Genomic DNA, 26051 nt, shown 5'->3' on the forward strand with positions numbered 1-26051 from the left:
CCCAAACAATAATTCTGCTGGTGAAAACCACAACAAACGGGTGTCTATCCAAGCCAGAGGTATTTTGCACTGATAGAGGAAATATTTTGCTCAGCAGTGGTATCACCCCAAACCAGGGTGAACAGGAGGCTGGGATGGAGATGGAAACCCTAAAGGTCCCTTCCCACCACCACCACTGCTCTCCTGGCAGGAGGAGAGGTGTTTGGGCTGGAAAAACCTGGTTAAAGGAGCCCGTGGGGCATGGTGGAGGGCTGATTGCCACCCCTGCCCACGGAAGATTTGCTTTGCACCCTTTTGATATCCGCTCTCAGGATGTCCATACTGACAAAATTCAGTCACTGTCACATGCAAGTGGTGTTTCTTCCTCCTTTCCTGGGTGAGATTTGCCCCTTTCTTTTCAACCCAGGCACGGTCCCTGAGCCCTGTCGCTGAGCCTGGTGCTGACACGCAGAGCTGACACGTGTTACCAACCCCTGGAAAGCCAGGATGAGCAGCCAGTGACCTGTCTGGCAGCCCCAGAGCACAGGCAAAGCAGCTGGAATGCCGAGGAATGCCAAAAATGCAGCTCCCAGCTGGAGGACACCACCAGATCTGTGTGTTCCCAAACTTTAGGATGTGGCTCTTTGCTGCTGAGCTCCCTGGGGCTTGGGATGCGGTGTCTGAATCACTGGGCTGTGTGACTGGGGAGGGACTGGGCTTCCAGGTGTTGATGGACAGGTCCCAGCCTCTCTGGGTGTCTTTATAAGCCAGAAGGATTGGTTCCCTCAGTGCCACCAACCCCACCGGCTGCACGGAGGGCCTGAAGCAGCAGGTCAGGCTGATGTTCTCCTGTTCTCCTCCTAGCACAGGCTATTGCTGAAAGAAAGGATTCCAAGCGAGTCAGGAGGTGTTATTATCACCCCAGCTGTGCATTTTATGTGTGGAGAACTCGGTGGTTAGACATTTTCCTGTGTCTTCATCCATTTTTGGCTCTGTGAGAGGGATGGGGTGCAGGGGCTTGGGTTGCATTACCCAGGGCTGGTGCCTGGGGAACAGCAGCTTTGAACAGGACGAGCAGGGCCCACCTCTGCCCTCCTCCAGGCTGGTTTCCCATGCCCAGGGACTCAGAGCTGAGTGCCAGTTTGGGTTTGGATGGTGGGATGTGTTGCCTGCAGGGATGGGCGGTTCATGGCTGGAGGAGCTGGCCCTGCCTGGCTGAGCTCTGAGATCTGGGGCTGGGCTGGCCTCTCCTCCTCCAGGGAATGCTCTGGGCTGTCCTGGTCACCCGGGGATGGACACAGCTCTGACGACCTGTGTGACCCCGAGGCTGTGTGCAGGAAGTGGGGACTGTCATTTTGGCTGTTCAGGCATGCACAGGGATGAATCCTTCCCTCTCTGCCACACCTTGGGACACCAGCAGGATGGCCACGGAGCAGTGGAAGGTCCCCTTGCACGTGGTGAAGTGCAGGGCTGGGTGCAGATCTCAGGGAGATGGACCATGGGGGCACAATTTGGCAGGGATTTGTCACCTCTCTGGACAGCAGATGTAGCCCTAAGGGAAAGAAGCTCTTTCCTAAGTGACAAGCTCAACCAGAGGATGCAACAGGTGTGAAACTGCTGTGGGTTTAGCAACAAGAAAACAGCACTGAGGATCACAATGTTCTGGCATCTCCTGAGCAGGCCTGGCTCCTCCATCCCTTGTAACCCACAGTGCTCACTGGTTATTTCAGCAACTGGTCAGCCTCTGATGTCCCCAGGCATGGCCTGCAGCGTCTGTGGGTGAGGAGCCACTGCAGCTCCTGCCTTCCTGCCGTCCTTTCTGTCTTCATTCCACACACAGGTTGAGGTTGAGAGATTTTAGGGACTAAAATCACCAAAATGCGCTGATTTGTACTGAGTCCAGCCTGCAGCTGTGGCCAGTGGGTTTGGGCAGCTGGGCAGGACGAAGGGAGATCAGGTTTAGCCATGTGGTTTGTCTGTGGGACCAAGGAGCAATCCAACCTCTTCGTCCCAGCAGAGCAGTTTAATCCCAGGACATCCCTTCTCGCCTGCATCTGGAGATGGAGGCACCGAGGTGCTGGTGGAGGGCTTGGACCCAGGGCAGGGCTTGAGCTGGTGCTCTGTTTTCTGCTGTGAGAGGGAGTTTTTGCTCTGGCCCACACAGTTGCTCTGTTGCCGTTTTCCTGAGCAGCCCAGGAAAGCTTTAATGTGCAATAAGGCTACAGGGAAAATACCCTCGGGGCGGGGGGCACAGAGCCATCTTGAGCTCCTGCAGCAGGATCATCAGGGAAACAGACTTTGCTGGACCTGCCCTTGGCTCTGGAATGCCTCAGGCTGGTGCTGTGGATGGCAGGGATGGATCCAGGAGCACCTGGCAATAAAGCATCCCAGGCAGGGATGGAGCAGGGAAGCTCCTGCAGGATGGAGCTCTGACATGACCCCTCCTGTCTGGGGGAGGATTCTTCCCCTGAAATGCTTTCCCTGAAAGCCTAAGGATTTCCCTGGAGGCACCCTCATGCTTTTCCCAGGCAGGGGGTGGTGGGAAGCTACTTGTCCCACACTGCAATTACAGCTGGACCAGATGAGAATGGAAGAGAGGCTTGGGGTGGGTTCCAAACTGCACAAGGGGTTGCAGGCACTTGCTCCCTGTGGCAGCATCAGGCTTTGGCTGTGCTGGGGCTGCACAGTGTTCCTTGTGCCCCTGGAGCACCCCCAGCCCTGCTCATCCGGCCCCGTTATCCCCCAGGTGCTGTGGACAGGTCAGATGTGGCGGCTGCTGGTGGCCCTGTGCCTGGCCCAGGGGCTGGAAGATGCCATCCCAGCTGCTGAAGCGTTCTACAACCCTGAGAGGTTCATGAACATCGTAAGTGCTGGGGGACACACCGCCCTTCCCCACGGGTATGCCCAAAGTCCTTCCCGAGGGACCAGCTCGGCTCACCCCTTCCCTGCATCTGCACCTGGCCTCTCTGTGGGGCTTGGGGCATCAAAAACCTCCCATCTTTGCCCTGCCTGAAGTCACTGACTTCATGCCCTCAGCTTGAGCTTGGCCTCTCTGATTCCTTTGGGTGCAGGTGACACTGGGGAAGGTGGGTGGCAGGAGAAGGTGAAGCTGAGGCAGGCACGGGGTGCTGGGTCACCCTCTGCCCCCTCACCACTGTCCCTGCAGAGCCAGAAGATCCTTTTCCACGGCTATCCCAGCGAGGAGTACGAGGTGATGACAGAGGACGGCTACATCCTGAGCCTCAACCGGATTCCCCACGGCAAGGAGGACGCTGAGCTCTCAGGTGGGCTCAGCCTCGCCATGGGGGCACCAGCTGTGACCCTGGCCCCTGCCCTGATGCAAGAGGGAACAGTGGGAATTGCTGTGCCTTCAGGCACGGTTTGGGCAGCTGGAAGAGCAATGAGGAGTTTCTTCCTGGCTGCCCTGAGCTGCCCCTGGGGATTCAGGAGCTCAGCACTGTGTTTTGCTGCACCTGAGATGGGGCAGCGTGACCCAGCAAAGCCCCAGTGACTCTTTCCCTGCAGCTCCAAGGTTCAGCCTCAGAGTCTGGGATGGCAAAAGTCCCCCAAACACAAAAACCACCAGCACAACCAGGGAAATAATGGGAGAAGGGGGCGTTTAATGCAAAGCCTGCAGCAAACAGTATCAAGACGTACAGTGGTGTTTTATTTCTGCATAAAAAGATGTCTTCTTCTGCCAACTACCCAACATCTCCTCTTTCAGGGCCCAGGACCCCTGTGCTGATAGTGCATGGGTTTTGCCTGGATGGTGGCGACTGGGTGGACAATTTCCCTAACAGCAGCCTGGCCCTCATCCTGGCGGACGCGGGATACGACGTCTGGATCGGGAACAACCGGGGCAACAGCTGGTCCCGCCGGCACCGCAGCCTATCCATCGGCTCCGAGGAGTTCTGGGATTTCAGGTCAGGGGGCCACCAAGGGCAGGGCTGGGCTGCAGGGCTGCCAGCGCTGAGCCCCTGGTGGGAGGTGGGGAGGGAGGTGGGAATCTCCTCCAGGCTCTCCCTTTTCCGCGCAGCTTCCACGAGATGGCCGTGTACGACCTCCCGGCCATGGTGGACTTCATCCTGATGCAAAGTGAGCAGGAGAAGCTGTTCTACATCGGCCACGCTCAGGGCAGCACCCTGGGTGAGTGAGGAGAGGGGGAGAGGCCAGCAATGCCCATCCCTAACTGGACACTGCTGGCAGCAGGGCTGCGCTGGCCCTGCCTTCCCAACCCTTCTGCATGGGAGAGGTTTGCCACGTCCTGCTCATCTATCCCAGGCTGTGCTGGCATCCAGGAGCGGTTTTTGTTCAAACCCTGCACCTCAAACACCTGGGTCTGGGGTGAGCTGGGGTTTGTGCTGTGACCTCGTGCTGCTTTTCAGGTTTCATAGCGTTCTCCAGCTTGCCACATCTGGCCGAGAAAATCAAACTCTTCTTTGCCCTGGCTCCTCTGTACACCTTCCGTCACGCCCGGGGCCCTGTGTTAAAGCTAGCCTTTCTGCCAGACCTGCTGCTCAAGGTACAGGAGGTGTTTCTGGCTTGTTACTGCCGAAATCCTGGGGCTTTTGGCAACTCCCACCCCCTGCACTGCCACTGTGTGCTGATCCTGCTCCTCCGTCGAGCATTGGAGCTCCTGACATCCTTCCTAACTTTCCCTCGTGCTCTTGCAGGAAATATTTGGAACCAGGGAGCTGGTTCTGGTGGGGAGGAAGGAGAAGCCGCTCCTGGTTGAGAAGTGCAGCAGGCCTCTGGCAGCTCAAGTGTGTACCGACACCATCTTCCTCGTCGGAGGCTTCGACAGGGACAACTTGAACATGGTGGGTGCACCATGTCCAGCTCACAGCCCTCTCTGTTTTTTTAATTACCTGGAGATGATTAATGAGGCACAACAATGAGTGAAAACCCACAAAATAAGGGGTGCAAGGCAATGGTTGTTTGGAGATTCCCTGCAGTGGTGCCAGGGTGTTAAACCTAGCAGAGTCTTTGCTAAGAGAGAATCACTTGTGGTCTGATCTCTTAAGGAAAGGAAACTCTTCCCTTGATTTGTTTTTTTATTTTCTTCCATTACATAACCAAAGAATGACTGGACCAGTTGTATTTCCATTTTAAGATACTGATTGAGTGGCTTACCTTTGAAAGCTGCTTCTAGCTCTGAGCAGGATAAAGCTACTAAAGAATAAAGAGCATATAACTTTTATATCACAGTTATGAGACAGAATGCTTGATTTTCATCAGTGTGGATCGAGGTGGATTTTCATCCTTCCCAACTCACTTAGAAAATACTTTCTTTTTCCTGTAGAGCCGACTGGATGTGTACCTATCTCATTTTCCAGACTATACATCAGTAAAAAATCTTCTGCACTGGGGACAGGTAGAGACTCTGATTTTATAACTACTTAAACTTTTATTTATTTTAATCTGTGAAAGTGTTCTTTTCAAATGCTGCTTCATTCACCCTGGAAACAGATAAAGGAGGTGGAATCAAAGCCAAGAGATAAAAGGGATTTTTAAGCTGCTGCACCAAGGTGTCTCAAAAGCCACAGCTGTCCGGGGCAGGGGGTAGATCCAGGGTATTACCTGGATTAACCCTTTCCCTCTGCCTTCCAGACTGCAAAATCTTCGGAGTTCAAGCAGTTTGACTACGGGCTGAGAAACATGGAGAAGTACAACCAGGTGAAGGGGCTGGCTGGGATGGGGATGGGGAATCACACCCCAGCAGATAACAGGAATGCTCTCCCCCTTCCCAGCTGACGCCGCCCTTTTACCGGATCGAAGCCATGAGCGTGCCGGTGGCCGTGTGGAGCGGGGGCCACGACTGGGTCACTCCCCCTGTGGAGACCCAGCGGCTGCTGCCCCGCCTCACCAACATCGTGCACCACGAGCACTTCCCCGACTGGAACCACTTCGACCACCACTGGGGCCTGAACGCCCCGCAGCGCATGTACGGGCGGATAGTGGCTCTGATGGAGGAGAATCCGTGACTCCATCCATGAATCCATCAGTGAATCCATCCTTGAATCCATCCATGAATCCATCCATGATTTCATCCATGAATCCATCCATGAATCCATCCTTGAATCCATCCATGAATCCATCCATGAACCCACCCATAAATCCATCCATTAATCCATCCATGATTCCATCCATGATTCCGTCCATGATTCCATTCATGAATCCATCCACTGATCCTTCCATGAATCCACCCATTAATCCACCCGTGAATCCACCCATGAATCCATCCATGAATCCATCCATGATTCCATCCATTAATCCATCCGTTAATCCACCCATGAATCCACCCATGAATCCACCTATGAATCCATCCATGAATCCATCCATGATTTCATCCATGAATCCATCCATGAATCCATCCTTGAATCCATCCATGAATCCATCCATGAACCCACCCATAAATCCATCCATTAATCCACCCATGAATCCACCCATGATTCCGTCCATGATTCCATCCATGATTCTGTCCATGATTTTATCCATGAATCCACCCATGAATCCACCCATGATTCCATCCATGATTCCATCCATGAATCCATCCACTGATCCTTCCATGAATCCACCCATTAATCCACCCATGAATCCACCCATGAATCCATCCATGAATCCATCCATGAATCCATCCATTAATCCATCCGTTAATCCATCCTTGAATCCACCCATGAATCCACCCATGATTCTGTCCATGATTCCATCCATGATTCCATCCATGATTTTATCCATTAATCCACCCATGAATCCATCCATGAATCCATCCATGATTTGATCCATTAATCCACCCATTAATCCACCCATGAATCCATCCATGAATCCATCCATGTGCTGCCCCAGGATGGAGGAGCCTCCTGTTCCCACGGGACACGGGGTTTGTGTGAGGGATGCCCTGCGTGAAAATGTCTCCTGTCCCCCTGTTCCACACTGATTTGACACTTTTAAATGCGATGCTGTGATTTCTGCCTGCCCTCTGTGTCTGTAGAGATCTCAATAAAGTCTTGCACCACAGCCAAGCTCCAGCCCTCGGCTTGCTGGGCCTGCTGGGTTTGCAGGAGGTCTGCTGTGTTGGGGTGTTTTTTCAGCTTTTGCAGGCTGAGAGCAATCCAAGAGTGAGCTTTTACTCCAGGAACTGAGCACGTGCTGTGGTTTGTGGGTTTAGGCACAGGAGGGGAGGAAAGTGACCTTGTGAGAGCCACTGGTGGAAAAAGGCCACATCTGGCCCAGCGGCTCTGAGCTGGGCACAGCTGGCAAAGGGCAGAGAAGCAGGAGATTCTCCTTGCCAGATCCTCCTTGCTGCACAGTGTGAAGTTCAAAAAGCGGTGATGAAATGTGCAAGGAGAGGCTGAGCCCTTTTGCACCTCTCAAATCCACCCAGCTATCCCTCTCCAATCACCTGGGTTCTTGCCAAACTTTTCTTGCTCATCCTGTTTAGCTCCTTAGTGTTGAAATGGAAAAGAAAGTCATGACTAGAGGAATAAATTTCAGCCACTCTGTTTCCCCTGGAGGGGTTAACTCGTTACCAACTCTGGGATCAAAGCTACAATAATTTTTTGCCTACATTTGTGCCTCATTTAACAGGGCAGGAATTGGTAGTGCCATGACTTAGTTTCAGGTTCTCACTTTCTGGATTCCACCTCATCAGCAGGGCTACTCAGAGAAAACCCCTGCAATCACCAGATCCATTCATCTGCCAGCTTGTAGGAGCAGAGCAGCCCAGCAGCAGGATGGAGGAATCCTTTGCATGTGCCTTTCACCTTGTCAGGGTGGGAATGGAAGAGGATTGCCAGAAGTTGGCACCAGGAAGATCATCTGCATCAACAGGGCATCCTTGGTGTGGCCCAGTGACCAGGACTGAGCTATTCCTATCTTGTCAGCAACTCCAGGACCCTGGAGAAAAGCCTTGGAGTGAAAACCTGGCCAGGTGGATGATGAGAAACAGCAGCTCAAGGTTTTCCAAGGAACAGACACCAGCATCTCCCCACCTCCCTGATAAGTGCCCAGCCAGCAGAGCCACTCATCAGGTGAGGTGGGTATGCTCAGCCTTGCAGCCCCATCTATTTATTACGTGGGATTAATTTATTCTGTTCATTGCACATTATTTATGACAGAGCCATCTCTGTATTACTTGTGCTGGCCAGCAGTTGTTTGTGGAGTTGGGCAGGATTCTGCCTGCAAGTCTCTGCACGTGGCAGAAGACACCCACAGCAGAAGGTTTCAGGACCTCCAATCCAAAGAAAATAAAAATGCTGACGGTCTGGGCAGATTAAACCTCAGCGGGATTAATTTGCAACCTCTGCATCCCCCGCCTTTTAATAGAGAGATAAATATGTTTAAAGGATAAAGCAATGCTCTCTAACCCAAACTGACGTCAGCTGAGCAGCTTGTGGGGCTGCAAAGCTGGGCTCAAAGCATCGATCCTCGTAAGGAAGGCATCTGCTGGTGCCACCAGCACCGGGACCAGCACAAGCCACACTGGGCTCTCTGCTCAGGCTCCGTGAAGATTTTCCAACCCCTGACCTGCATCTGAAGAGGGAAAGGAGAAGGATCCACCTGGAAGTCAGTCTGTCAATAGATTGCCTAACACCAGGTTGCCAAAAGTAAGGAATTGGCACCCGGGATGGGAGCCTGCTGCCAGCGATTTGAAACACAATGCTGAGGCTGGTGAGGGTGGATCACGTCTGTGCTCAAGGCTGCACACTTCAAGTACCTTTTCCAAGTGAAAGAAAGCCAGGCTCCTGTTATTCCAGCCACAGAACTGTGAGGATCTGCAGTCCTGGCCTCTATTTTGTATTGCTTCCCAATCCTTTCAGTGAAGAATCAACCTGCTCACAGAATCAGAGAAGCTCAGCAGCCGAGGGCCAGCAGGTCTGGCTGTCACTGGTGCCACACCAAACCTCCCAGGAGCCCACGAGCCCCGTGGCAAAAGGCTGTTTGTTTCTTTATTTAGCCTTTTATTTTACTTGGGGATGGTTTGGGGGTTCTTTATTCATTTATTTCTACACTTTCTGGGTCCTGCCATGTGCCACGAGTCTCATCTGCAAATGTCTCCCACTGCTGGCAGATGATTTATTTTCATTTCAGCCAGGATTTGGGTCACAGCTTTGTTTCAGGGTTTTGAAAGGGAAAGAAAATGTTTAAGCACAGCAAAAGGAGACAAAACAATCAAGGAAAAGCCCTTTTGTTCCCATGGCAAAATACCAAGTGAAGCTATTTTTAAATTTTTTTTTTTTTTTTTTTTTTGGTTTTGGGCAAATTGTTTCTGCAGAACTGAAGAGAGACTTCTTTTTTTTTAAAAAAGGAGATGTGTTTAAACAGGATTAACTTAAGCAAGAATTTGTACTATGGAAAGATGCTTAGAGAATCTGTTAAAGACAGAAAAGCAAACAATATCCAAATCCCATAATCTGATCACCTGATAAAATTTAGGAGCAATTTTCTTAGCAGAGAGAAGAGTATTTACTGGAAATGGACTGTCTTGAACAAACTGAATAACCAGATTAGGTGAAGAGCATTACCTAAAAAGACAATTTTACAGAAAGCTTCTTGGAATGAGGAGGAAGCGACATACTTAGGAAGAAAATGGGCAAAAAAAGAACTAAATCATGAATTATTTACTGCAACCAAAGTGGCTTTGTGGTAAGCCAGGAAATTGTAATGAGTGCAAGCTTCTCTTCATAAATAAATGCCATTAAGTTTTCATTTTGCTTGTTGGCTTTGCCTTTCAGAAGAGAATGGCTTAGGACAAGCAGGGGAAAAACATAAAAATAAAAAATATAAAATATAATATATAAAAAATAAAAATAAAAATAAAAATAAAAATAAAAATGAAAATAAAAATGAAAATAAAAATAAAAATAAAAATAAAAATAAAAATAAAAATAAAAATAAAAATAAAAATAAAAATAAAAATAAAAATAAAAATAAAAAATAAAATAGAAAATAGAAAAAGAACAAAGAAAAAATAAAAATAATGAAAAATAAAGAAAAAAGAAAAGAAAAAAGAAAAAAGAAAAGAAAAGAGAAAAAAGAAAAGAGAAAAAAGAAAAGAGAAAAAAGAAAAAAGAAAAAAGAAAAAAGAAAAAAGAAAAAAGAAAAAAGAAAAAAGAAAAAAGAAAAAAGAAAAAAGAAAAAAGGAAAAAGAACAAAGGAAAAAGAAAATAGGAAAAAGAACAAAGGAAAAAGAAAAAAGAAAAATAAAGAAAAAAATAAAGAAAAGGAAAAAAGAAAAATAATAAAAAAAGAAAAAAGAACAAAGAAAAAAGAACAAAGAACAAAGAACAATGAAAAAATAAAAATAAATAAAAATATATAAGAATAAAAAAATAAAAATAACAAAATTTAAAAAATAAATAAAAATAAAAAAATATAAATAAATAAAAATAAAAAATAAAAAATTAAAAATTAAAAAAATAATTTAAAAAAAGATTAAAAAATATTGTTTTGCCTCACAGCTGGATTCTCCTTCCCTGAAAGAAGCTGTTTCTTCTGGTGGTTGAAGCGTTTATCGAGGTTTTCTGATGAGCCTCAGGATTTTGGCTGACAGAATTTTTTTTTCTGTCAAAATTTTTACTGCTGCAAAATAACTGCCCTTCCTTCAGGCTAAAGAAAATAATCATCAATACATCACAGTGCCTCTGAGATCACCACTCAATCTTATTACCAAAACCTCTCAGATAAACCCTAACACAGGCACTTTGTGAATACCCTAAGCCCCTTTTTATTTGGATTTTACACATTCTGCTCCAGGATCACACACTGGACCATCCGATTCGCAATTTCTCTTCAGGATTTATTCATTTCTCACCTCTCAGTCACTGAGACAAAAATAAAAAGCCCAAACCCAGCCACATTAAAAATATGATTAATTACAATTTTTATTGAATTCAAAACCACTAGTACAGTTTTTTCTCTAGGGAGATGTCCTTCCAGTACCTGAAGGGAGAAAGATGTAAAGAAACAATTTACAAGGGCCTGGAGAGGCAGGACAAGGGGGAATGGCTTCCCAGTGCCAGAGGGCAGGGATGGATGGGATATTGGGAAGGAATTGTTCCCTGGCAGGGTGGGCAGGCCCTGGCACAGGGTGCCCAGAGCAGCTGTGGCTGCCCCTGGATCCCTGGAAGTGTCCAAGGCCAGGTTGGACTTTGGGGCTTGGAGCAGCCTGGGATAGTGGGAGGTGGATGGGCTTTAAGGTCCTTTCCCACGCAAAAACATTCTGGGATCCTAATTCTGGATTATGTACTGCAGCCCACGGCTGCAGCAAAATCACAGATCTGTTGGATCTCCTTCTCATCCTCCTCAATGGTTTTAAGCATGACTGTGCTGGACCTGAGGCAGCAACAACGAGCTTTGTGTCACTGATGGAGGCACAAAACCAAAAACCCACAGAAAACCCAAACCAACAAACAAAACAAAACAAAACAAATCCCAAAAAACCCTAAAGGAAAGAGAAGGAAAAGTGGAAAAAGAAAGGCAATGCAGTGCCAGCCAGGAATAGCAGGAAGGCTCCTCTCCCCACCCTGTCACTGCTCCAGTTAAAAGCAGAACATTTTAATCAACTATATTCAGGTGATCCAGATAGAGGGAAATTTCAAAATCCTCTAGAGACAGCACTAATCTTATGAGGAAAAAAAAAAAAAAATAAAAATCAGGAAAAAACCATAAATCTGATATCAAGCAAAACCAGCAACTTTAGGGATGCTTCTTCATGATGTCCAGGATTTCCCGGTACAAAACCTCGGTGGCATCGAGGCCCAGCACGAAATCCATGTGGTTCCAGTCGGGAATCATCTTGTGGTGGACCAGGTTCTTGACCTGGGGCAGGAGGAGGGCGGTGTCCCGGGGGTCGGCCAGGCAGTCCTGCCCCGCGTTCCAGATGGCCGTCGGCACCTCCATGCCCTTCACGTCGTAGAACGGGGCCCCAGTCTGAGGAGAGGGAAGAGAGGTTTCACAAAGGCCAGGAATACTCTTTGGGAAGGGAAGGAGGTAAAAACTGGAGCACCTTTCTTCTAGAAAGAAGAGAAACTTCTATAGAGACGCAGCGTAGCCTTACGTGCTGCAATTTAGCGAGTTAATTTAACTAAAATTAATTAGAAAATTTGTTCTGCCCGGCTAGAAATTCTGGTTCTGATACTGCAGATGGTTTTGATACTCTGGATGGTTTTGATTTGGAAGCAGAACTTTGGCTGCCCTGATTTAGTGCTGTTGGACGATCATGCTACCAGCAGGAGGTTGGACTGGGGACCTCCACAGGTGCCTCCCAGCCGCCCCTGCTGGGGTTTGTGGTGATTTCCTGAAGCCCAGGGACAGCAGGGAGGTGTTTGGAAGCAAGTTTTTGAAATGAAAGCATTTCTGGAGGGTTGTTTCAGCTGCACACCCTGAGGACTTGCCGTGAGGTGATTTGTCAGCAATGTCTCTCGTTACCTGCAGTGTAATTAATCAAGTTAAGAAGCACAGTGCTTTCTGAACAATTTTTGTTGTTGTTGTTTAAGGAAGAAAGAAGGGTTTTTCCTTTTTTGCTTCTATTCCAAGGCTTTACCACTATTTCAGAGAATACATTTTTCCTAATATTCGGTTTGGTGTAACTTGAGACTCTGGAAACTCTGGAAAGTGGAAAGCCTCTAATTTAAAGCATTTTATTCCATTTGAAAGGTGTTGGTAGAACAGAGCTGAGAATGGAAAATGCTGCTGTTCCAAGCAGAGATCCTGACTTCCAGTTTGTGAAGGGAGGAGGAGACAGCCCAGGCATGGATGGGAAGAGGACAGGGAGAGGGAAGGCCGTGGCCATTGGAGAACCTCACCTGTCTGTAGTGAAGGTTGTTGTACATGTGCCCCCCGTCAAAAGCTCTCAGTGCCCCACCGTGGACTCCCTGCAGCAAATTCAGACATGCAGTGCTCTGAGTGAAATCACACTTCTGTGGGGGTGCAGCCAACCCTCAAAAGTCAAACCTCAAAAGTTAGTTTTTGTGGCTGAACTGGCAGGATTCTTCAAGTGTGTCTCACGGGTCTGGCCCTAGGCCCAGCACAAGTAATTATTGCGGTGATTTTGGAGAAATGGGCAGAGATTATGTTTCTAGTGTTTGTGGATAACACCGGGATGGGAAGAGGTTAAAATGTTGCAGAAAATGGGTTTAGAACTCTAAATATTCCTTGTGGGCTGGAGAATTGGCAGAATCAAAAACAGAGGGAGCCTCTGAACATCCCTTGTCTAACTGGAACAGGACTGTCAGCAGTACAAGGTCAAGGTGGCCGTGGCTTGATCCCCCTCACTGGGCAGCAGCACTTCAGAAAATGGAGTGTGTGCTCTTGCTGCAAACCCCACAAAGTTCTTCTGGGGTCCCTGAGCAGGAATTCCACACAGGGAAGAAGCTGTGCCCTGAGTACTCAGAAAAGGTGCACAGACTGAACCTGCAACCTACAGGTTGTGTAAAAAAAAAAAAAAAAAGTGCTAATTTGGAGCTCGGGGAAGAAGAAAGGACTGCAGCAGAACACAACTGCAGTGTCAAGGGGCTCTGGTGGTGATTGTTCTCATGCCCACAAGGAGAAATAATCTGCTTTATCGCTAATAGGCTTAATTGGCTGCTATCCAAATGCACCTCTGCCACAGTCTGACCACTAATGGCGCTTGGGCTGCAGGGCAAGAGTGGAGCTGGTTTGAAATAAAACCCCTGGAGCATGCCTGCTGTGGATTCAGGGTCCTCAGCTCCAAGAGTTTCTCTTGACAGATCAAGGCCCCTTTGGGGCCTCTCGGCCCAAAAATCTGCCAAGCCTTTTAGGGAGGGGGTGAAAACAAAACCCACAAAGATCTGACAAAGGTGTGTCTTGCATTGCCCAGCACAGCAGGCTGCCCACGAGGGACCAGGGACACTCTGCTTGGCTCAGGAAGGGACCTGGCAAGGTTTACCTGCAGCCAGTGGATGATGTTCTGCACTGAGGACCCTGCCGGGGTGTGTCCCACGTACACGTCGAATCGGCTCTGCAAGGACACGGGCACATTTCACTACAGGATTCACATGGGCTCCACATTGGCTTTGGCCTTCAGAAGGGCTCTCTGCAGATTTATTCCCACGTACCATGTTTGTGTTCTTCCAGTTGAAGCCGAAAACCATCGACAGGATGTGCTTGCAGACCTTTGAGCAGAGACAGAACCTGGAGAGGACCAGCTCCCCCAGGGCAGTGTGTGGCAGGAACTCCCTGGTGCCAAACAGCTCCTGTAAAATTGCAAATGTGCTCAGCAAACAGCAAGGCTGGTCGTGCTTTTCCCCAAAGCACCACCAACTTTACAGCTTCTATTTTATCCCCACACACATTAAGGTTGCCCATAGTGAAGCCTCCCTTGCACCCAGTTAAATGTTTCTGTTCCTTGCTTCTCATGGCCATGATCTCCTACACTCATAATGCTCCTGTGTTAAATGATAAGGCTCAATTCACAGCTTCTGCATCAGTTTTATTCAGCATTCTGGATCTAATTCTGCCAGAACATTTTGGGGAGTGAATTCAGGTTCTGTAGTGAGGTGCGATTTTCTTCATTATGAAAACAGCACAGCGCTCCCCTCTCTGTAAATAACTTTAATTTCACAATCCCTATGAAGAACATTTTGGCTGTGCAGAACATGTTGCAGACCAACCTTAAGCCCAGAGTCAGAAAAGAATGAGAGTTTTCTAAACGGGCTCTGAGAAAACATCACCGTGGTCACAGGAGAAAGAGCAAAGAACACCTTGATTTTCTGAGCCAGCTGGGGCATGGTGGAAAAGGCTATAAAACCTGGGGGAGTGGGGGTTGGAAAAAAAGTAGAAAAAAGAAAAAATGGTTTAGTCTTTCAAGACACTCATGCACATAGTTTAATTTCAGTGAGTGATTTTACAAATCAGACAGGGGGTGTAGACTTCTCGTGATATCATCAAAAGGACTCACTCACCTATAGTGGTGCCTTGGGAATGGCCAATATAATACAGCTGCTCCTGGCCTGTTTTCTGCTCAATGAAGCTGATCATGGCTGGGAGATCGTATTTAGCCATCTCATCGAAGCTGCAGAAGGAAGAGCAGACATCCTGCTGAGAGGGGCAGCATCTCCACGTGCACAGCCACCAGCAGCAAACCACAGTACCAGCAGGGAGGGCAGGGCCACCCCACAAACTTCTTCATCCCACTGAGCTTTCACAAGGGTCTCTCACTCAAAATAAGTTGGATGAGCTTCATTCCAGCCTGGTCCACTCATCCCCCAGCTAGGGCAGCGTGACCCTGACAGAATTCGGCTGTTTCTGAGATCCTCAGACCCATTTACCTGAAAGCCCAGAATTCATCCTGTTTGGGAGTCAGGACCTGGTGTCTCCTGGACCAGGTGTTGCCTCTGCTGTTTCCAATCCAGACATCATAGCCAGCATCTGCGAGGATGAAGCCCAGGCTGTTGTTGGGCAGGTTGGTGAGCCAGCTGCTCCCTTCTGCAAGGAGACCGTGCTGCAAGAGTACCACGGGTCTCACACCTGCAAGACATGATGACTCCTTATTTTTAATTTAATTTAAAAATCAATATGAATTTATTATTTTTTACAACATTAAATAATACGTTTAATATTAATTACATACCACATAATAGTATAAATGTTAATATTCTAGCATATTCTATTTTATCGAGGTACATAAATTATTATAGCGATTATTATTTTATTAATTGAAAATTTTTCTTTAATCTTTTATTTTTGATTTTGCGTGATGACTCCTTATTTTTAATGCTGTTTGTCGCCTCTTGAGACAGTTTATAAAGTTTTATCCCCATGGCAGCCAAAATCTGTGAAGGTTTGTGTCAGTGTTCCTCTAGATTTCATTTAAAAAGCAGATTTGCTAAGCTGAGCCATTATCTTGGCTTTTATCCCCAAAATCTCTGGGGATTCAAGCAGAACTTGAGCTGCCCGGGGAGCTCTGTAGGCAACCATGGAGGAGCCTGGGGATGTGAGAGGAAAAATGCAATTTTCGTGGATCTAACCCCCCCTCACAGGACAGGAGGATCCCCTGGAGGCTCCTCAGGGAGTACCAAACCCGTCTGCTGATCCATCAAACGGCTGCAGGAGCGCATTTTGGGAGCCAGGCTCTGGAGAGAGAACCCAAGGTGTGCCACCAGGATGGATGGGCTGCCTCTCGCTGCTGGGATCCTGACATTCATTGCTCAGGGGTTCCTGAGGGGTGAGGAAACACCCCTGGCAAGGGATCAGCCTTCCCAACAAATTCTGGTCCATCAGAACCGATGCTACGGATGCCAAGCCACAGGGAGCCTTGAAAACCCTCTTGCACAAGCCCTGGTATCCCAGTGAAGGTTTGTGTGCTCTGTAGGGCACCAGTTTTACCTTGGCACCCGGCATTTCCTCTCCCATGAGGAATTCTGTTGAGCTGAAGGATGTATCCATCTTCTGTCACCACGTCATACTCCTCACTGGGGTAGCCCCAGAAGGAGACCATTTCACTCTGCAACCAGAGGAAAGCCAATAATAACATTTTCAAGGGGAGGAAATCCCTGAATGTGATATTTAACTATAATTATTTAATCAGCAGCTGTTTCCTGGACCCTTCCCACCCTCTCTGCTCCAATGCCATCATACTCACGATGTTCATCTCTGCTTCTGGGTTCTTAGAAAACGGGGAATTCAAGAGGCACTCCCCGGATGCCATCCCGTGGAACACGGCCACCAGAGCTAGAGCCAGCCACATCCTCACTGTGCCTGGAACAACACAGAAGCAGTGCCAGGGAGAGCAGGGGCAGGGGAGGTGAGGGCAGGGGAACACCCCAGGTAGGACCAGACCCGGTCTGGTGGCCCGGATGAGGGCTCAGAAGCGTTAATGCGCGTGGGGTGGCTTAGGAAACACATCTCAGCAGGGATGTTTCCAGGGAGGTGGGACAGACACTCGGGAATTCCAGTAAGAGGCGAGGCAACAATCCTTGCAGTGCTCTGCAGACCACTGGGAACTGCAGGAGGTTAAAATCACAGAATCACAGAATGGGTTGGGTTGGGGAGGGACTTTAAAGCCCCCCTCATTCCAAACCCCTTCTGCTACCCCAGGTTGCTGAGACCTCCTTCGAGCCATTCTGATACCCAAAGGATGCTGTGTGTTCCTTGTCCTATCGGTGACTGGGCAGTGCCACTTCTCCAGTCTCTCTTCCAGGAAAGGGGATGGCTGAGAGGGAAAGCTCTGTCCCATCACCCTGCTGTTTGCATCACCTGTTGACACCACTGCCCTAACCTCCCCAGGAGGGAGAGGGAGGATAAATAAGATCCAACACTGCCTTCCCTCCCTAAACAGAAATAAAATCATGGAAAGAAAATCTCTAACCGCTTGCCCTTCTCCCTGATCATGGTGGAAAAGACAAGAATTGATTACATTTGATCCAGAGAAGGACATTTTAAAGTGCAAATCTGTATGCAAAATGGGGAGGGATGCATCTCCCAGCAGATCTAGATGTCCCTTAGTGATACAGTTTAAGGCAGGTTAAAAAGCCCCTCACCCTGTGCTGGAGACTGCAGCTGCCGCAGGAGCTGGTGGAGGCAGATGGGAACAGCAGGTTTTGCACACAGCTACGGGCAGGAGGCATCACAAACAGATACCAAAAGGTCTGGGATTGCAGCATTGCTCCCTCCAACAACTGTGACATTGGATGCCACAAGAAAAATTGGTCTGGACCAGCCTCTAGAACCGACCCAGCAAATCAGATTTTGGTCCCCTGCTCTGAGGCAAGCATGGGCTGTAAGTGCCACGAGTCCCAAGTGCCATTGCCAGCCACGTTTAGATCTGGCTCTAGCCATGCTTTTCCCACACTCACCTGTCCAGAAGTGAAGGCAGCCCAGCCCAGCTGAGAGGTGGCACAGCTCCTGCAGCAGGAGATGGGGAGATGTCAGCCCCTGGGCAGGATGGGCAGCACAGCAGGGAAGAGATGCCCAGCCCGCAGGAGATGGAGATGTGGCACACGGCAGTGTCAGAGGATGGGTTGTCACCCCTAGCTGGTGCAAGGAGCAGTGCTCTGCATCCCTCTGCAGACAGCCCTTTTTGAACTGGCTGCAGGGTGGGGTGGGGGGTGTAATCACCCTGGGACACAGAACATATACATCGTTATGTAACACCACAGTTTAGAAAGCGCAATTCCCCAGAATTAGTTTGTGGAGGCCGGTTAAATACTGTTTAGGCAGAGTCAAATGACTATGGACGTTTGGAGGTGATTTCCATTGATAAAGTGGTTTAATTGATATTGCTGAAGAAAGTTTCCAGCTTCCCATTTCAATGGTGGTTTTATTTATTTGTTATTACAAGAGACATAATTAAGTTATTGCAAGAAAAGATCAAAGTCTACAATGGATTTCCAGTAGCTGTGGTTTAGAAATGATGATGTTTCTTGTTATACAAAGATGCCACATGTGAGATGGAGATTAAATCCCAGGCAACAGGCTGAAAACATCTGTACTGGGTCAGGTCAGGCTGGGATGGAGTTCCCTTTCCTCATAGCACAGGGATGGGACACAGCCAAGTTGCCACAGCAACACTCAGTACCTTTATCCCTCCACCCAGTTTTCTCACTTTTGCTCTCCCAGTTCCCTCCACCTGCCCCACTTTGGGGTGGGGGATGGAGCTGTGTCAGCCCACTGCAACCTCCTTCTCTTCACACCCTTACAGGGAGGTGTGAGGAGTACCTGAGTGCCTTATCCTACAGGTGTCCTGCCAAGAGGGAGAGTTATCCCTCTCCACCGCCCGTGCCAGGGCTGGCACTGCCTCCTGCCCTTCTTTCCTAGATTGTTTTGCTTTGGAAATTGCGGTGAAAGGTCAGTAGGGAAAGGTGTCTTCTGTCTGTCAGCCTGGAATGGCCCTGACATGTGTCCAAGGCACGCACCTAGATGTGTCAGTTTGTCCCACTTCTATGAACACACAGTAGAACAGGGGTTTGTAACTTAGATGTTTGGAGGTTAAGGGTGGCTTTGTTTTTGGGGCAGTGAAACCACGCTGCACTAAGTCACCTCTGGCTTTCACCTTCTGAGGAAACACATCATGGAAATCTACACTCCAGGGAAAGGGCAGAGTAACTCTGGTCACACTCATCTGGAGGTACTGGAAGGGGCAAGATGAAGGCTGTACCCAAAAGAGTCCTGCAGCACTCGAAGAGCAGGACATTGTCACAGGCCTTACAAGATGCTCCGGCCTCCCGAGGGTCCTGTGCAGCTCCTGCTGAAGCACCACCACTCTAGAGGCAGAATGGGGTCAAGGAGAGTCCCTTGAGCTTCACTGCACAGCCAGACCCGGTAAACTCAGCTCCCTCCACCTCCTGCTGCAGTTTGTCAGCCTCTGTGGATCACCTTCACGCCCCTCTCACCAGGCATTCCAGAACTGGACGTAGCACCCAGGTGTCACCTCCCCTGCACCGAAGAGCAGGGGTGACAGTGGCCAGGTGGCCCCTTGGCCACTCCTGGGGTTCTCCAGCCTTGCAGGGAGAGCACATTGTTGGCTTGTATCCAGTTTGGTGCCCACCACCCTTCCTTCCCAGGTCATTTCCAGTAAGGCTGTTGTGCTACAGCTCCTGATCAGTGTCCCCATGCCCTGCCCTCATCCAGAGCCACCTGCCACCAGCACATACTTCAGGTAGGTGTTTAGCCCGAAAGCAGGAACGTGTCACACATCCAAGAGTTCTCACCCAACTCCTGCTGCCCTCTCTTGCATCACTCCTGTTTTCTTCGCTGGCAGTGCCCACGTGTTCATCAGGTGAGCACAGAGCTTTTTCCACTGCAGTGGAAACTTCAGCTCTACCCATCGTGCTCAAGTTTAATCATCAGGTTTTCTGTAAAATCACTGCCAGGTTTTCTGTCTTAATTCTTGGTGTTCCTCTTTTGGCCTCAGCTCTTTAAATCGTAATAATGTCTTAATACTCTTCTACCTCTAATAGGTGTTGGGAGGCATTCAAAGGAGGTGATGGGGAAGGCTCTGGAAGGCCACACGAGGACTGGCTGAGGTCACTTGGTTTGTTCAGCTGGAGCAGAGAACACTGAGGTCACAACTCCCCAGGGGCTGCAGCTCCTCCTGAGGGCAGCTCTGCTCTCTGAAAGGGACAGGAGCCAGGGAAAGACTTGAGCTGTGCCAGGGGAGGCTTAGGTTGGAGATCAGGGAAAGGTTCTTCCCCCAGGTTCTGGGTTCTGGGTGCTGCCCAGGCTCCCCAGGGAATGGGCACAGCCTGAGGCTGCCAGAGCTCCACACAGGGTGGGATTGTTGGGGCGTCTGTGCAGGGCCAGGAGCTGGACTGACGAGCCCGTGGGTCACTTCCATCTCAGGATAATCCATGGTTCTGTGGCCCTGTGACTGCTTTCCCACCTGCTTCTACATGTAGGAGACTCTGCTGAGCCCGCTGGCATGCCGAGCTGGCAGTGAGAATCCAGGTGAGCGCCCAGTGCCATCAACCATCCCCAAGCACATCTCCCACACAGAGCCATCCAGTGGCCAGCAGGCCGAGTGTTTGTGAGGTTTGAGAAATCCCCTTTTCACAAAGACTCAAGGAAATGGTGGTGACAATCCCCTGCAGAGGTGCAACCCCTGGGAGGCAGCAGAATCTGGAGGGAGGCATCCACAGCAGGCAGGGAACAGGACAAGGTGACAACTCTGCAGGAGGTGCTGAGGAGGGGACACAACCTCCTGAGGCTTCTTTCCAGGGCAACGGTGTCAAGAAGAGAAAACCTCCCACTCTTACATGTTGGATGGTCAGTTACACAGCCAAGCTTTTATTTTCTCTTTAAGAAGTCCCAGACCGAGCACACATCCTCCTCCTCCATGGCTGCCCCACAACACACGGGAAGGGGAGACAGGGGCTCCCACCTCTCTCCAGGAAGAAGGTGTTCTCCTGTTGAACAACACCTGCCCTGAGGCCAGCTCGGAGCTCCCTTTGGAGATGAGCATCACCAGCACCTGCCCGTGCCTCAAGCAGCTCTGTGCAGCTTCACACCGGGCTGTTGCTAAACGCCTCTGCCAAAGTGTGGGGTTCTGGTGTCCCCCATACCACAAGGATCTTATCAGAGCTTTTCTGGAACATCTCCTCTCACCCACGCAGCTGGGGAAGGGTAGCAACCCAAATCCTTCCCCCTGCTGCCCACTCTCAGGGCTCTGAGGACGGGAGTTTGTTTTCCTGGGGCAGAGGCATGGCACGCAATGTCACCACCCCTCAGCACTGTTTGCTCTGGGCCCAGCAGCCCGCTTTCCTCACATCCAGCCGTGGCTCCTTGCCAAACACGGGCCAGCTGCTGGAGAGGACCCCCCAGCACCTTCGGGGAGATGTCACACCCCCTGCCCCAGCAGCACCTGCCGGGCAGCACCTCCAGGTGGGCAGGGCTCGCTATGGCACAGGCTGCTCGCTAAGGGTGGGACAGACCCAGCTCTGCAGCACGCCTGGACTGCTGGCAGGGGTGTGTGACACAGGAGTGTGTGACACTGGGGTGTGTGACACAGGGGTGTGTGACACAGGAGTGACACTGGTGCGGGTGACACAGGAGTGTGTGACACAGGGGTGACACTGGTGTGTGTGACACAGGTGTGTGTGACACAGGAGTGTGTGACACAGGTGTGTGTGACACAGGGGTGTGTGACACTGGGGTGTGTGACACAGGAGTGTGTGACACTGGGGTGTGTGACACAGGAGTGACACAGGGGTGTGTGACACAGGAGTGTGTGACACAGGAGTGACACTGGTGTGTGTGACACAGGTGTGTGTGACACAGGTGTGTGTGACACAGGTGTGTGACACTGGGGTGTGTGACACTGGGGTGTGTGACACAGGAGTGACACCGCGGTGTGTGACACAGGAGTGTGTGACACTGGGGTGTGTGACACTGGTGTGTGGGACACAGGTGTGGGTGACACAGGAGTGACACTGGTGTGTGTGACACAGGAGTGACACGGGGGTGTGTGACACTGCGGTGTGTGACACAGGAGTGTGTGACACTGGGGTGTGTGACACTGGGGTGTGTGACACAGGAGTGACACAGGGGTGTGTGACACAGGGGTGTGTGACACAGGGGTGTGTGACACAGGAGTGTGTGACACTGGGGTGTGTGACACTGGGGTGTGTGACACAGGAGTGACACTGGTGTGTGTGACACAGGTGTGTGTGACACAGGAGTGTGTGACACTGGGGTGTGTGACACAGGAGTGACACTGGGGTGTGTGACACAGGAGTGTGTGACACAGGTGTGTGTGACACTGGGGTGTGTGACACAGGTGTGTGTGACACAGGAGTGACACTGGTGTGTGTGACACAGGTGTGTGTGACACAGGAGTGTGTGACACTGGGGTGTGTGACACAGGAGTGACACTGGGGTGTGTGACACAGGAGTGACACTGGGGTGTGTGACACAGGTGTGTGTGACACTGGGGTGTGTGACACAGGGGTGTGTGACACAGGTGTGTGTGACACAGGAGTGACACAGGTGTGTGTGACACAGGGGTGTGTGACACAGGAGTGTGTGACACAGGAGTGACACAGGGGTGTGTGACACAGGGGTGTGTGACACAGGTGTGTGTGACACAGGGGTGTGTGACACAGGGGTGTGTGACATAGGAGTGTGTGACACTGGGGTGTGTGACACAGGAGTGTGTGACACAGGTGTGTGACATGGGTGTGTGGGACACAGGTGTGTGACACAGGGGGCTGTGTATAGGTGTGTGCACCAGGCAAGCACGCACGTTCAGGTGTGTGTGTGTGTACAGGTGTGTGCCCAGCACAGGTGTGTGCCCAGCCGTGTGTCAGTACAGGGGTGTCTGTCCAGCTGTGTGTGACAGGTGTGTGTGACACAGGTGTGTGTGACACAGCTGTGTGTGACAGGTGTGTGTACAGCCGTGTGTCCGTACAGGGGTGTCTGTCCAGCTGTGTGTGACAGGTGTGTGTACAGCCGTGTGTCCGTACACGGGTGTCTGTCCAGCTGTGTGTGTGACAGGTGTGTGTACAGCCGTGTGTCCGTACAGGGGTGTCTGTCCAGCTGTGTGTGTGACAGGTGTGTGTACAGCTGTGTGTCCGTACAGGGGTGTCTGTCCAGCTGTGTGTGTGACAGGTGTGTGTACAGCTGTGTGTCCGTACAGGGGTGTCTGTCCAGCTGTGTGTGACAGGTGTGTGTACAGCTGTGTGTCTGTACACGGGTGTCTGTCCAGCTGTGTGTGACAGGTGTGTGTACAGCTGTGTGTCCGTACAGGGGTGTCTGTCCAGCTGTGTGTGACAGGTGTGTGTGACACAGGTGTGTGTGACACAGGTGTGTGTCCGTACAGGGGTGTCTGTCCAGGTGTGTGTGACACAGATGTGTGTACAGCCGTGTGTCCGTACAGGGGTGTCTGTCCAGCTGTGTGTGTGACACAGGTGTGTGTACAGCCGTGTGTCCATACAGGGGTGTCTGTCCAGCTGTGTGTGTGACACAGGTGTGTGTGACACAGGTGTGTGTACAGCCGTGTGTCCGTACAGGGGTGTCTGTCCAGGTGTGTGTGACACAGGTGTGTGTACAGCCGTGTGTCCGTACACGGGTGTCTGTCCAGCTGTGTGTGTGACAGGTGTGTGTGACACAGGTGTGTGTCCGTACAGGGGTCTCTGTCCAGCTGTGTGTGACAGGTGTGTGTACAGCCGTGTGTCCGTACAGGGCTGTCTGTCCAGCTGTGTGTGACAGGTGTGTGTGACACAGGTGTGTGTGACACAGGTGTGTGTGACACAGGTGTGTGTGACACAGGTGTGTGTACAGCTGTGTGTCCGTACACGGCTGTCTGTCCAGCTGTGTGCCCAACACAGCCGTGTCCGCGGGTTCCCGAGCGCGCGCAGGCGCGGGCTGTGGGCGTGGCCTCATTAGCCCCGCCCACAGGCGCGGCTTACCCCGGGCGCGCGCAGCGGCGCGGGAGACCCCGCCCACCGAGGGCGTGACCACGTGGTGGGCGTGGTCACATGGTGGGCGTGGTCATATAATGGGCGTGGTCAGATGGTGGGCGTGGCCACATGATGGGCGTGTCCGGGGGCGTGTCCGGGGCGTGAGGCGGCCATGGCGCGGGTGCTGGTGGTGGGCGCGGGGCTGACGGGCGCGGCGGCCGCGGCGCTGCTGCGCGGGGCCCCGCGGGGACAGGTGGCCGTCTGGGACAAGGCGCGGGGAGCAGGTGGGTCCGGCGAGGGGGGGAACCCGGGCCTAGCGTGTCGTGTGCGGTGTCGCGTGTGGTGTGGTGTGGTGTGGTGTCGCGGCGGTCACTGACCGGCTGTCGCGCAGGGGGCCGCATGAGCACGACCCGCGCCGACCGCGGCAGCGCCGACCTGGGCGCGCAGTTCGTCACCTGCGAGCCGGAGCTTGCGGGGCCGCGGCTCAGGTGAGACCCGCCCCGTCCCGCCCCGCCCCGCCCCGTCCCGCCCCTTCCCTCCCCGTCCCGCCCCTTCCCGCCCCTTCCCGCCCCTTCCCGCCCCGTCCCGCCCCTTCCCGCCCCGTCCCGCCCCTTCCCGCCCCTTCCCGCCCCTTCCCGCCCCTTCCCGCCCCGCCCCGCCCCTTCCCGCCCCGTCCCGCCCCTTCCCGCCTCTTCCCGCCCCTTTCCCGTCCCGCCCCTTTCCCGTCCCGCCCCTTTCCCGTCCCGCCCCTTTCCCGTCCCGCCCCTTCCCGTCCCGCCCCTTCCCGCCCCGCCCCTTCCCGCCCCTTCCCGCCCCTTTCCCGTCCCGCCCCGCCCCGCCCCTTCCCGCCCCTTCCCGCCCCTTCCCGCCCCGCCCCTTCCCGCCCCGCCCCGTCCCGCCCCGCCCGGTCCCGCCCCGCCCCCAGCGCTTCGGCTCCCGCCCCCCGCCGCTCATCCCGCCCATCCCGCAGGTGATGCTGTCCCTGCATATAGGAGATTTATATCTCCTGCTTCTACGTGTCGGAGACTCGTGGGCAGCGCGGGGTGCCAGGGGTTGGTGGCCCGGCGTGGGGACAGCAGGGACCCCGCAGCAAGCAGAGGTGCCGTGCTTTAACCCCCCAGCAACACCCGGATTCCTGCTCGCTCGCTGCCCCACCAGCGGGATCGCGGGGACAGTGGAAGGGTGAAAGCTGGGAACCTCATGGGTTGGGATGAAAGATGCCCGGGTAGCTCACCGTACCTTGGGGAAGGGGATGGAGGTGTAGCAGCGGTGTGAAAATGCAAGATTTGCCTGGGAAGCAGTGCGTTTCGGGCACCTGTGTTCGGTGTCTGGAGTGTTCCTGCACCCCGCAGTGGCTCTGGGGTTTGTGCCGGTGTTCAGAGCTTCAGGGAGCTGCCGTGTGTTCCTCTGCCTCCGGGTCATGCCGCTGGCAGTTCCATCACAGGTAGCCTTGCTGTCAGCTAAAAGGCCAGGCCCAATGCAATAGCAAGATGTTCTTTTATTGCTGCATTTGTGCATAACCTGCCTTGAAATGCAGCCTGGTAAAATTCGAAAGTGGGGCTGGTCTTAACTTTGATTATGGGAAACTGAGCGAGTTTTCATCCCTGTGTGTTTTTTCCTTTCAAGCTTCTATGAGGAGCTTGTGTCTCACGGCATCCTGAAGCCACTGACCGCTCCCGTGGAAGGAATGGTGGTGAGAGAAGGCTCCCAAAATTACGTGGCACCCCAGGGCATCTCCTCGGTTGTCAAGTACTATTTAGAACAGTCAGGTAATGCCTTTGTGTGAAGGGGAAAGTTTTAATGGTTGTGTTTTTGTCGGTGCCTTTGAATGGTCTTTCAAATTTAAATCCCTGATGAGGATGTTAAAGTTCCTTTTTGGTTTATGTGTGTCTGGAAATTGCTTGGGTGGATAAACGGTGAGCTCAGTGAATTTCTGAGTCCTGCAGGTATAAAAGTCTCTATACAAACAGAATATCTGCTGTGTGACTGGGGGCAGAGGAGTGAGCTGTCTTTTGGAGAAAGGATCTGAGCCTGCTGGGTGGAGAGTCCTTTGGAAAAGGAGTTTAAACTTTCTGACTACTACCTTAGGTGTCATATGTACAGTTCAGTGACGAATTTAATCCTGCTTAGAAAAGTTTGAGCTGTGAGAGTTGTTTGGTTCTTCCATGCAATTCTATTAATATTTTTTTTTAATCAGCTGGTTTTTTTAAACCCTAA

The 26051-nt window shown here is 51.5% G+C and overlaps 3 protein-coding genes across 4 annotated transcripts in view; 2 read left to right on the top strand and 1 right to left on the bottom strand.

Moving 5' to 3' along the window:
* The first annotated feature begins 2728 nt into the window (after positions 1-2728).
* Positions 2729-6318, top strand: LOC111931611 (lipase member M-like). Its single transcript, XM_023930315.2, has 9 exons — positions 2729-2842; positions 3146-3263; positions 3704-3902; positions 4016-4125; positions 4365-4501; positions 4653-4799; positions 5282-5353; positions 5590-5655; positions 5730-6318. Exons 1-9 carry the CDS (start codon positions 2744-2746, stop codon positions 5961-5963), a joined length of 1182 nt encoding a protein of 393 aa, XP_023786083.2. The 5' UTR covers positions 2729-2743; the 3' UTR covers positions 5964-6318.
* Positions 6319-10844: 4526 nt separating this feature from the next.
* LOC111931631 (lipase member K-like) lies at positions 10845-18030 on the bottom strand. Its single transcript, XM_023930331.2, has 10 exons — positions 17796-18030; positions 16583-16698; positions 16327-16444; positions 15270-15468; positions 14904-15013; positions 14613-14749; positions 14058-14195; positions 13889-13960; positions 12786-12854; positions 10845-11910 (listed from the first exon to the last, which is right to left on the bottom strand). Exons 2-10 carry the CDS (start codon positions 16685-16687, stop codon positions 11677-11679), a joined length of 1182 nt encoding a protein of 393 aa, XP_023786099.2. The 5' UTR covers positions 16688-16698; positions 17796-18030; the 3' UTR covers positions 10845-11676.
* Positions 18031-23973: 5943 nt separating this feature from the next.
* RNLS (renalase, FAD dependent amine oxidase) overlaps positions 23974-26051 on the top strand; it is a 53459-nt gene continuing 51381 nt past the window's right edge. For both annotated transcript variants that reach the window (XM_086899048.1, XM_086899049.1), the window contains exons 1-3: positions 23974-24118; positions 24226-24322; positions 25461-25603. In XM_086899048.1, the coding sequence (XP_086755174.1) occupies positions 24007-24118; positions 24226-24322; positions 25461-25603 (352 nt within the window). In that variant the 5' untranslated portion in view covers positions 23974-24006. The remainder of the gene's footprint in view (positions 24119-24225; positions 24323-25460; positions 25604-26051) is intronic.

Source organism: Cyanistes caeruleus, chromosome 8 (genome assembly GCF_971803275.1).
Source record: "Cyanistes caeruleus chromosome 8, bCyaCae1.hap1.1, whole genome shotgun sequence".
Lineage (NCBI taxonomy): Eukaryota > Metazoa > Chordata > Aves > Passeriformes > Paridae > Cyanistes > Cyanistes caeruleus.

What these genes read in the sequence shown, in the direction of transcription:
- LOC111931611 (XM_023930315.2), top strand. Translation starts at nt 2,744, where the DNA reads ATGTGGCGGCTGCTGGTGGCCCTGTGCCTGGCCCAGGGGCTGGAAGAT. An exon ending in ACAGGGACAACTTGAACATG is followed by an intron (nt 4,800 to 5,281) that starts GTGGGTGCACCA and finishes TTTTTCCTGTAG; the next exon opens with AGCCGACTGGATGTGTACCT. An exon ending in ATCTTCTGCACTGGGGACAG is followed by an intron (nt 5,354 to 5,589) that starts GTAGAGACTCTG and finishes TCTGCCTTCCAG; the next exon opens with ACTGCAAAATCTTCGGAGTT.
- LOC111931631 (XM_023930331.2), bottom strand. Translation starts at nt 16,687, where the DNA reads ATGTGGCTGGCTCTAGCTCTGGTGGCCGTGTTCCACGGGATGGCATCC. An exon ending in GATGAATTCTGGGCTTTCAG is followed by an intron (nt 15,014 to 15,269) that starts GTAAATGGGTCT and finishes TTCCTTCTGCAG; the next exon opens with CTTCGATGAGATGGCTAAAT. An exon ending in TTCCCAAGGCACCACTATAG is followed by an intron (nt 14,750 to 14,903) that starts GTGAGTGAGTCC and finishes CCACTCCCCCAG; the next exon opens with GTTTTATAGCCTTTTCCACC.